This window comes from Jaculus jaculus, chromosome 3 (assembly GCF_020740685.1).
Source record: "Jaculus jaculus isolate mJacJac1 chromosome 3, mJacJac1.mat.Y.cur, whole genome shotgun sequence".
Taxonomy (NCBI): Eukaryota; Metazoa; Chordata; class Mammalia; order Rodentia; family Dipodidae; genus Jaculus; species Jaculus jaculus.
Window position 1 is genome coordinate 25,136,122 of NC_059104.1, and position 11,186 is coordinate 25,147,307.

Sequence of the window (11,186 nt, forward strand, 5' to 3'; positions counted from 1 at the left end):
TACAATGTCAACTAATTGGTTACTTTGTTCTAGAGGAGACAATAAAATTTTACAGAAATGATACAGGTGGTAAAGTCATTGAAAGGATAGTTGTGTTATATTAACAATACTGATATAAACCTTTGTGACCTAATTTTTTCATATATGTGCACATGTAAAATATGGAAAGCATGTTTCAGCATTACAATATAGACAGGGTCTGAAAGAATACTTTTCCCTTGGAACCTTAAAGAATAATTTATAACTGAAAGCTTATTCTCTGAGTTTCATAACACTCATAAAAGCTGATTTAACAGTGGAATACATTTTCCTCTACGTTACATTTTTCAAGAAAGATTCCTGTTCTCGAAAAAAGGCAGCAGTATTAGGTGATATTTCCACTGATAATTTATTCACAATGTAAGTTAATGTTAATAACCTAGTGATGATAGTAATCATTTGATATATGTCTTTTTGTATGAATTGGATTGTCACCAAGCCAAAAATTCCAACCTAAAACATGAACTCACTCATCTGTTGATCCAGACCACTCACACTGATTATAAAGAGTGAACTTTGCCAACTCTACATAAAATGGAAAATGAAGCCAAATTTAGCAGACTTTGATAATTATAAAAGCAAATATAAAAGGTGGTTCTTATAGTTTTATATCAACTAAGATATCTAAGATTTTTGTTGTCAACATTAATAATATTATTTTGGATATTTTTGTCTTGGTATCTAAAATTATGGTCTGAGTTAAATATGAAGAGTGATTAATTTTGTTTACTGGGAGTATTTTAATAACTATTCTTGTGCATACAAAATCAAACAGTTCCCATTTTCCTTTCACTATGGGGAGATTACATTCAGAGAGATATTCTCAAAAATAGCAAGATATATCCATCTGTTAGTTATTATAGCATCAGTATTCTTAAAGTTTTATTTCAATGAAGTAGCTTCAAGTAGATGCAGTTGACATTTTTGGAGGAAAAACACCAAAATAGAGTATCAATCAACCCTTGCTTGACAGAACCTGAGGAATTTCATTCTCAGATGCTAGCATTGGGTTGTTACTATTCCAATGGGAACAGAGCCATCCAAAATTTTAGAATCATTACCTTTTGGGAAACTCTTGAAATTAGATTCCAACTGGTATGAAAATGTGGACTTATGGTATTAACATACATCATATATACAGAACATAGTCTTTCATTAAGAAAGGCTATATATAAACAATATTTGATCTAGTCAAACATAAAAAGATTAATTTTTAGAAAAAAAAATGTCTTGTGGCATTGAAGCTTTACCTAAAATACTTGTTATTTGAAACTTGTATCTCATACACATGTTACATGTCCTGAATACAAGGGTATAAAGTGAAAAAAGGAATCTCTTTCTCCTAAGAGCAGTAAAATTTCCTGTTGGTGAGTTAAAGTTTGTCAACACAAAGAATTTTTCTGATACCACTGTTTAAACAACAAATCCCAAAACAAAACACTGAAGCCAAAAACAAACTTCTCTCTAGTTAGCAAGAGCAGTCAGTGTTTTCATATAAAGAATGTCAGGGATTTCATAACTCTCCCTCCTTCAAAAGGATGGGTAAGCACACAAAACCAACAAAAATATTGATGAATGTTTTCACCTAAGTTAAACAAGGTCCACTGAAAGAACAGAAGTCTGTGGACCTTACATCTTCTTATGTATCATCGCCAATATACAATAGTATGCTGCACACACAAAACAGTATGTGAAAAATTTCTTTGTATTTTATCACTAGTTCTTGGAGTTATGACATGTACTTTGTTTTCATATATGCATTCAGATACATGTTGGTTTACCTGAAAATAAAAATAAAATAAAATGCTAAAGCTCCAGGCAGGAGATTAAAAATAAATTGATACTATATATGTTTCCAAAAATAATGGTATGATAATATAGTACAATCTATGCAGAAAAACTACTTTATGTTTAGATAATTAATTAAAATGGAAACATGTCAAATATCTATAGTAAATTATTTGTTTGGGACACTTGTAAAAACTGTCATTCCCAAGTGTTTTCTTATTGCCTATAATAACTCAACTATCACTCCTTCTGACTGTTACTCATACATAGTTCTGTTACTAAGAAATGCCTCTCCTTCCCTCTCTCTTTTTGTATAAAAATAAAAATTTTAAATATTTCATTGATTTTGAACATTTTCCAACATGGATTTCTTTTTATTTATTTTATTTATTTTTTAGACAGCAAGAGAGAGAAAGAGGTAGATAGAATGGGCATGCTATGGCCTTCAGCCACTGCAAATGAACTCCAGAAGCATGTACCACCTTGTGCATCTGGATTATGTAGGTTCTGGGGAATTGGACCTGAGTTCTTTGACTTTTCAGGCTAATGCTTTAACTGCTAAGTCATCTTTCCAGACCCAATAAGGAGTTATTGAGTAGAAAGTGTAGTTTTGGTGGAAAGATTTACACATACTACTATTGTTATTGTTTGCAAACAAAAATCTTGACATAAACTTTAGGACTTTACAAGGAAGAAGAACTTTTGTGTGATAATGGAAAGGTTAAAATGTTATAGAGTAAATGTCTACTAATCATTATTACATATCTACCATAAATATACTGGAAAGCATTGCTGCATTATAAGCTACTGAAATGTCCATTGAAATACAGTAAATAAAGCCAATGAAAAAGCAGATTCAGTAGCAATCATTCCAAATGTTCTGAAGAATATGTTCAGCTGAACCCAACATTTTGCATAAAAATTAATATCAACATTAATTGGAATTAAATCAAATATTACAGAATTTTATGCAAACAATTCTCTGGCTAGTCTCTCTTATGTTGTCACTAAGGTGTTAAAAATAAGTGTTTATTTTAATTATTATTATTATTTTTTAATTCTAGGGATCAAACCCAAGATTTTCCACAAACTAGGCAAGTATTATACCACTGAGCTGTACCTTGTGCCATAAAAAAGACTTGTCAATAACTTTCATGTAACCTAGTAATTCATGCACTTAAAAAAATCATGAAAAGTCAGAATGCAAGTAAAGCACTCCAAATCCCTGTTAAGTATATATGTTAGACAGTAGGTATATGTTTAAATGGTATGAAATATTAGAAATGTGTCAAACTTCAGGGAACCTACTTCTATGTTTCCACACACAGCTTTGACTCTGCATTTGTATTTTTCCAGTGATCTCTCCTCCAAAATCTAACATAATACATTGGAGAGTTATGTCTATATGGTGGGACATTAATGACTCCAGCTCCTTGTTTTCCATTGATTATCACTTTAGTTAGTGTCTACCTATGTTACCTTGATGGTTACAGTTGATCTATTAGGCAAGAGTACACTGCATAGAGTAATTCTGCAGTGTTAGTATGGTTCTCTTTGCCCTCCTTTTGGTCACCATTGCCTTCTTTCTCGTACATGTCTATCTATTCCACTTCCATTTTAAAGCTCATAATGAGGACCATAGGAAGCAGACAATGTAATATGAAAACATAAACACCAAACCTCTGCTTTGTACACAAATATTTGATACTGAGACTATAAACACTTTGCAGATATGAGGCCATATCTGTAGGTAGTCATTTAATAAAAGTCCAGTTAGATATTCTTCCATTTTGATGGCTCAAGTGACATCACACTTTCTTTTGCAAAATGAAACATAAGATTATACAGATTCTTTTTGAAATCCAGAGATAAAAGTGGATCTAAACAGAACACACCCAAAGCATAAGTGTTTGCATCCACCACATTCATTTAGGATGTCAACAGCAGAGTTGCTTGCCACATGAGTGTGCAGGAATGACTTCTTACAAGAAGCAGCCTGAAATTTGAGCCTCACTGGGCTCATCCAGAAAGTTTTAAGAATTGAAGGAGCACAACACTCTAAATACTGTTTAGAAAATAATATTCTTTCTTAGTGTCATAAAAATAAGGATATTACCTTTTTCACACCTACACCATCCTCTACCTTCATCTGTGAGATATAATTCCATTATTTTGAGTGTGAGAAGCAATATAAAATAAATGACAATAGTTTTATATTTGGCATATATTTTAAAATAACCACATCAATTATAAATATTAAAAGCACGAAATAATGGAAGGTGTGCCTTAGTTCTATTTCCATTATTAAACATTAGCTCTAGGGAAAGAAATAATGAAGTATAAATTTAGAGTCTCACACATAAGTCTTTTAAATCTTCTTAAAATGGTGAGTTAAGAAAGACATTTTTCAGAGGCGTTTGTGTTAGAATCGTTACATTTAACTAGTCGACATAAAATGACTATTCCACAGGACCCTTCCTGCCATTTCACTGCACACTCTGTGCCCAGTTACAGTGGTGGGAGATGAAGGTTTACTGTAATATATTATTTAGCTTTCTGTCATTGCAAAATATATTATTAAACATTTAAAAGTGTGTGTGATTATTTTCATCAAAATTCCCTTGCTCTACCCTATTCAGTGTAAAAGGAGGGGAAAGAGCATTTGCAGACAGAGGAGGAGCTGAACAGTCCCCAGGTGGGGCTGTCTCCTGTGTTATAGGACACTGGCAGATTAAAGTGCTTCTGATGGGGAAGGGCTTAAAGGCTGAGTCAAAAGCCAAGAAGTCTCTTTATTTACGCCTACCTCCCAGCCCTTGGCAGTCTGACTAATAACAAACTGAGCTAACAAGAAAGACAAGAAAGGGAGGAAGGGGAGCATTACAGCAGCTTGGATCCACAACCAAAGAAAGCAAGAGTGATCAGCCCCAGCTCTGCGAAGAAGCATCTTGTTTATTTACCATGCTCTCAGCAGCTTGCAAGTGGTTAACTATATGCAAAAAAAGTCAGCATAGCTGGGAAGTATGCCGTGAATTTTAATTGGGGGGGAAAAAGACTACTGCTTCAAGATGCTCTGTTATGCTCTGTGCCTGCAATACTTTCAATGAAATAAATGCTGAGCATTCTGTCTTGGACCGGAGGTTTTAACTTTTGAAGCTATGGGACTTGCCAAAAAGTAATACTGAGGAGAAAGCACATGGTGGTCAGTGGTGTTTTCCTCTTCAATAAAGAAACTGATTTGCTTTAACCCTGCTTCCAGCTGTGCATTTCAGATAAGGGCAGGAAGTCTCTACTTTACAGGTAAGCTGAATATTTCAGGCATTTCTTTATACTGGTGTTTGCCTTATTGTCAAGTGATTGAATTTCTATGCTTGCCTCCTTAAAAGAAATCTTTGCCTTAAAGGATATTCAGTTTCATTTTTGTTCACTGGCCAAAGTCATGCTGTAGCAGATGCCTGTTCTCTCTGAGTAGCAGACATTTAGTTCAACAGCTGGCTGGAGAGAAAAGCAAACACGATATTATGACCTTCCTTCTTCTGAGACATGAAATTTGTTGTTGGAGATGAAATATGTTTTTCCTGAAGGATGAATGAATGTTGGGGTTGGATTTCAAGCTCAGACAGAAAACTGGAGAACTGTTTGTATGCTACTTTCATTATTTGCTGTCATGAAAGTATGTGTTTTCTGATTATATCTAAAAGGAGAGTTTTGACATCTTGAACATTGTATCTGATGTGAGTGCTATGAATCTATTTGTGAAGTTTGGTGTTATTTTGGGAGACATTATAAACTGCTCTGTGGTACATGTTGAATAGTATTCAGGGCATATAAGATAAAAATAAGATGTTACCATCTGGAAATGATTTCCTATGTTCTCAGAGTGCTATAGTTGATAGAAATCATACTGCTTATTGGGAATGCATGGAGAAGTGTGGAGAGTGTTTTCTGAAGCTAGCCCACAGGGTGGAGACCCCAGCTACAAGCTTCTTAAAGCCACGCAGAGCACCCAGAGCTGCTTAAACCCAAACTGTTCTCTTCTGAATCATCAAAGTCTCCTAACTTTTTCTCTGTTTTGCTTTCTTACTTTGGTTGACTGTATTGGCTTTTTAGGAACTGCACTACATATGTTTCCAAGAAAACAGTGTTTTCTTAAGAAAGCAAAGTTCACTTTCAGCCTTACTGACCCAGTCTGGGATAGTTTATCTGATGATGGATTTTAATTAGATGCAAAGTTACTATTTGTGTTTTATCTAGAAAAATGAAAGCACCTATCATTTTGGAAAGCTGAGATTATGAGGGTGGTCTCTCAATTTTATTCATCTACTTATGGTAAAATATTTAAAGGAAGGAAAGTGTTTGGCTGTTATGAGAGTTATGTTATATGTGCTTAGCTAGCCAGAGCTGGACTTTGAAAATGAGTCTTTTTAAGAACTGCTATTTCACAAGCCTGCTTTATATGTTGAAGGAGTGGAAATAGGGTTTGCTGTTAACCTGAACTGTCATTTCTAGCCAAGCTAGACTTACCCAGAAACACTTTAATGTAGTGCAGATTATTTTGATTTCAGTGCTTCATATTTTATGCCTTCTAATAAAGGTGATCACTTCTTAATTACGTGATGACATTCAGTGGCCTAAAGCTGGGTTTAAGACCTCATTAGGATGACATTTGCCAGAATTTTACTTGAGGCATTGTTTGTTCTTTTATCATATCCTGAAATTCATTCTAAATTTCAGTTTAAATTCTGATGTGTTTAATGATTTTTATCTTTCACATTCTGAAATACCTTACAAGTAGAAGTCAAAAATATAATCATGACTTTAGTGGAATTTATGTTTTTTTTTTTAGGTACACCCAACTGATGCGGTTATGCTTATACAAACTTTCCAGAAAGAAAAGTAAAAACAGAATTTCACTTAAATCCTGTATCTTATTACATAATTGAGGACACATTTTATGTAGGTTTTTAAATGATTTACCAAATTTTTAAGTTTTTAAGCTCTGTGGTACATGCAGATGGGCATGCTGATGCCTTCATACATGCATGCCATGTACATAATACTCCATCATTTTGCTATCACCTATGGTTCTATATGCTACTAGAAAATCCATATAGCCACCTCTGCTTTAATATCCCAGTATTAACTTTATGTAATTAAAAAATTAATGTATTTTCAAATATGCAATTTTGCATCATGTTGAATATCAGACAACAAATATATCTGTTATCTATTAAAATTCACCTTATTTCGAAGAAATGACTACAAATGCTAATAATATAAGATTATAAATTTTTGTCCAAAATTTTATATTTTGACAATGATGTACTTGAAATCAACTCAGAGCATGTCTATTTGAGGCAATGGAGACACCATAATTTTTCTATAGAATATACCTATCAGACACACTTCATGCTCTTGCCTATTAAACCTCCTTGGTGTTGCATTTTATTTTACAGAGTCTGAGCCCACCACAGAACAGCATGAAGCTTTGGATTCACCTGCTATGTCAGTCTCTCCTTGCCTGCATATCTTCCCAGGCCCAATCTCCAGTAACCTCGGTTAGAGGTTCTTGTGATTCTCTTTGCAACTGTGAAGAGAAAGATGGCACAATGTCAATAAATTGTGAAGGAAAAGGTATCAAGGAGCTGTCACAAATAACTGTGCCACCATCACGACCTTTCCACTTGAGCTTATTAAATAATGGCTTGACAGTGCTTCACACAAATGACTTTTCTGGGCTTACTAATGCTATCTCGGTACACCTCGGATTTAACAACATTGCAGATATTGAGACTGGTGCATTTAATGGCCTTGGCCTCCTTAAGCAACTTCATATCAATCACAATTCTCTGGAAATTCTTAAAGAGGATACCTTCCATGGATTGGAAAACCTGGAATTTCTGCAAGCTGATAACAATTTCATCACAGTGATTGAACCAAGTGCCTTTAGCAAGCTCAACCGACTAAAGGTATTGATTTTAAATGACAATGCTATTGAGAGCCTTCCTCCAAACATATTTAGATTTGTTCCTTTAACCCATCTAGATCTCCGAGGAAATCAGTTGCAAACATTGCCTTATGTTGGATTTTTAGAGCACATCGGTCGGATATTGGATCTGCAGCTGGAGGATAATAAGTGGGCTTGCAACTGTGAACTGTTGCAGCTAAAAAACTGGTTGGAGAATATGCCTCCACAGTCTATCATTGGTGATGTTGTATGCAACAGTCCTCCATTGTTCAAAGGAAGCATCCTGAGTCGGCTGAAAGCAGAGTCTATCTGTCCTACACCCCCGGTGTATGAAGAGCATGAAGATCCTTCCGGATCATTGCATCTGGTGGTAACGTCTTCAGTGAGTGACAGTCGCCTATCAACCAAGACAACATCCATTTTAAAACTGCCTACCAAAGTACCAGCTTTGTTTCCTTATCTGACAAAGCCATCCACTCAGCTTCCAGCCCCCTATTGTCCTATCCCTTGCAACTGCAAAGTCCTAGCCCCATCAGGACTTCTAATACATTGCCAGGAGCGCAATATCGAAAGCTTATCAGACCTGCAGCCTCCTCCACAAAACCCTAGGAAGCTTATTCTGGCAGGAAATATTATCCACACATTAATGAAATCTGACCTGATGGAATACTTCACTTTAGAAATGCTTCACTTGGGAAATAACCGTATTGAGGTTCTCGAAGAAGGATCATTTATGAATCTAACAAGACTACAAAAACTCTACCTAAATGGTAACCATCTGACCAAATTAAATAGAGGCATGTTCCTTGGTCTTCACAGTCTGGAGTACTTGTATCTTGAGTACAATGCAGTTAAGGAAATATTACCGGGGACTTTTAACCCAATGCCGAAACTCAAAGTTCTTTATTTAAATAACAACCTCCTGCAAGTTCTTCCACCACATATTTTTTCAGGAGTTCCCCTATCTAGGATAAATCTTAAAACAAACCAGTTCACCCACTTACCTGTAAGTAACATCTTGGATGATCTTGATATGCTGATTCAGATCGACCTTGAAGATAACCCCTGGGACTGCTCTTGTGACCTGGTTGGACTGCAGCAATGGATACAAAAGTTAGGCAAGAACACAGTGACAGATGATATCCTCTGCTCTTCCCCAGGGCATCTGGACAAAAAAGAATTAAAAGCCCTCAACAGTGACATTCTATGCCCTGGTTTGGTAAATAACCCATCCGTGCCAACTCAGATCAGTTCCTTGCTTGTCACTACTCCTGCAACAAGTACAGCTGGTACAATTTTAAGTTCTCTCACAGAGGCTGTCCCTCTGTCAGTTCTCATACTGGGACTTCTGATTGTGTTCATAACTATTGTGTTCTGTGCTGCAGGGATTGTGGTTCTTGTTCTCCACCGTAGGAGAAGGTACAAAAAGAAGCAAGCAGATGAGCAGATGAGAGACAACAGCCCAGTGCATCTTCAGTACAGCATGTATGGCCATAAAACTACACACCATACAACCGAGAGGCCCTCTGCCTCTCTCTATGAGCAGCACATGGTGAGCCCCATGCTCCACGTTTATAGAAGTCCATCCTTCAGTCCAAAGCATTTGGAAGAGGATGAAGAGAGGAATGAGAAAGAGGGAAATGATGTTAAACATCTCCAAAGAAGTCTTTTAGAACGGGAAAATCACTCACCACTTACAGGGTCAGGTTTGAAATACAAAACCACAGACCAGTCAACAGAATTTTTATCCTTCCAGGATGCTAGTTCATTATACAGGAACATTTTAGAGAAAGAAAGAGAACTTCAACAACTGGGAATCACTGAGTACCTAAGGAAAAATATCGCACAACTCCAACCTGATATAGAGGTGCATTATCCTGGAGCCCATGAAGAGCTGAAGTTAATGGAAACATTAATGTATTCACGGCCAAGGAAAGTACTGGTGGAACAGACTAAAAATGAGTATTTTGAGCTTAAAGCTAATTTGCATGCCGAACCTGACTATCTAGAAGTCCTGGAGCAGCAAACATAGATGGACATTTTGAGGACCTACGCAGAAATGCTGTGTTCTTCCTAAGTCTAAACCTTTGAAATAAGTGCCTTACTTGAGACTGTCATCCATCAGAATTTAAGCACAGCAGTCATCCTATGGTTGGTAGAGGAGGAAAAAAAAAAAAAAAGAGAGAAAGAAAGAAAGCAAAACTCAGGGATCATTGGGTGAAGCCATGGCATTATCTTCAGGCAATTTAGCCTGCCCAAAATAAGATAAATCCTTGCATGTAAATCATACAAGGAATATAATAATATTCTCCATATGTGTATAAGTGTTGGATAAAATTCCTCTTGCACATCTAAAGGGTTGAATAAACAACCCTATTTTGTTGAATTACTTTCCCCATGGCTGAATAAAATGGGATTCCATCATTTAAAATAATCTGTATATATAGTTGCAGTATGTAGGGGATGTATTGTTTATAACTAGTATATACTTCAGAAATTTGCATTGGCAAACACAATTTTCTTGCAATAAGTGCAAAAGAAAGTAGAGCTTTACATCTGTAAACAGCAATGGTAAAGAAATATTATAAGATTGTAATTATATAGGCCATTAATGACCCAGTATGTTGAACAGTGGAGGACTAAGCAAAAGTCATTCTTATGCTTCCTGAACATATACATATATATATATATATATATATATATATATATATATATATATATATGACTAATACTTCAAGTGGGATTTCTGGTTTTCTACACATTTAGTGTGGGTATTCTTGATGTCAATGCTGCTGTGAATTTAGGTTATGTTGTTTGTGCTCAACCTTTAATTCTTCTTGGGATATCTTAAAAAATGCTACTGAAATCTACTGTAAATATGATTAGAGCACTTACTGATTTTGCTTCCTTTCATGATATTAATTTTTGTACATCTGAGTAAACATGATAGCATTGTTTCTGGTGGCAAGTAATTCAAAGGTTTAAAATGTTCAGTAACATTTGTTATTTTATTTTTATCAATATGTCCTGAGAGATGACATAAATTACTAGCAGAAGTTACTTCTACAGGTAAGTGTTTTAAGTTTCCTCATGAGAGGGACATTGTAGCTTTATTTTATAAGAAGGTATAGCTAGATTTCTATGAACTATTTATTCTGTACAGTTTTGTATATTTTTGGTTCACAAAAGTAATTATTCCTGGGTGCCTTTTACAGAAATTAAAAGACTGCTCACTACAATAAAATGAACATGAAAATTGCATTCTAATGTGGTGTCATCAATTAGTCTAAGCTATGATGCCATCAAACCAGGATGGACACTTCCACTCACTTGACAGAAACAAGCCAAATATGGTTTCTTTACATGTGTAAAAGAACTGATTTGTTCACCAAGT

At 35.3% G+C, this 11,186-nt stretch overlaps 1 protein-coding gene across 3 annotated transcripts; it reads left to right on the plus strand.

Moving 5' to 3' along the window:
- Positions 1-4,658: 4,658 nt before the first annotated feature.
- Slitrk6 (SLIT and NTRK like family member 6) lies at positions 4,659-10,457 on the plus strand. Of its 3 annotated transcripts, none has more exons than XM_004651042.3 (2): positions 4,659-5,124; positions 7,281-10,457. In XM_004651042.3, the coding sequence occupies exon 2, from the start codon at positions 7,305-7,307 to the stop codon at positions 9,822-9,824; it is 2,520 nt and encodes an 839-aa protein (XP_004651099.1). In that variant the 5' UTR covers positions 4,659-5,124; positions 7,281-7,304; the 3' UTR covers positions 9,825-10,457. The 3 variants fall into 3 exon arrangements, with proteins under 3 accessions (XP_004651099.1, XP_045002447.1, XP_045002448.1); XM_045146512.1 differs by lacking the exon at positions 4,659-5,124 and adding an exon at positions 5,388-5,465; XM_045146513.1 differs by lacking the exon at positions 4,659-5,124 and adding an exon at positions 5,432-5,497.
- The last annotated feature ends 729 nt before the right edge of the window (positions 10,458-11,186 follow it).

Excerpts from the sequence above, each read along its gene's own strand:
- Slitrk6 (XM_045146512.1), top strand. The coding sequence starts at position 5,418 with ATGTTGGGGTTGGATTTCAAGCTCAGACAGAAAACTGGAGAACTGTTT. Across the intron at positions 5,466-7,280 it reads AGAAAACTGGAGAACTGTTT|AGTCTGAGCCCACCACAGAA; the intron begins GTATGCTACTTT and ends TTTATTTTACAG.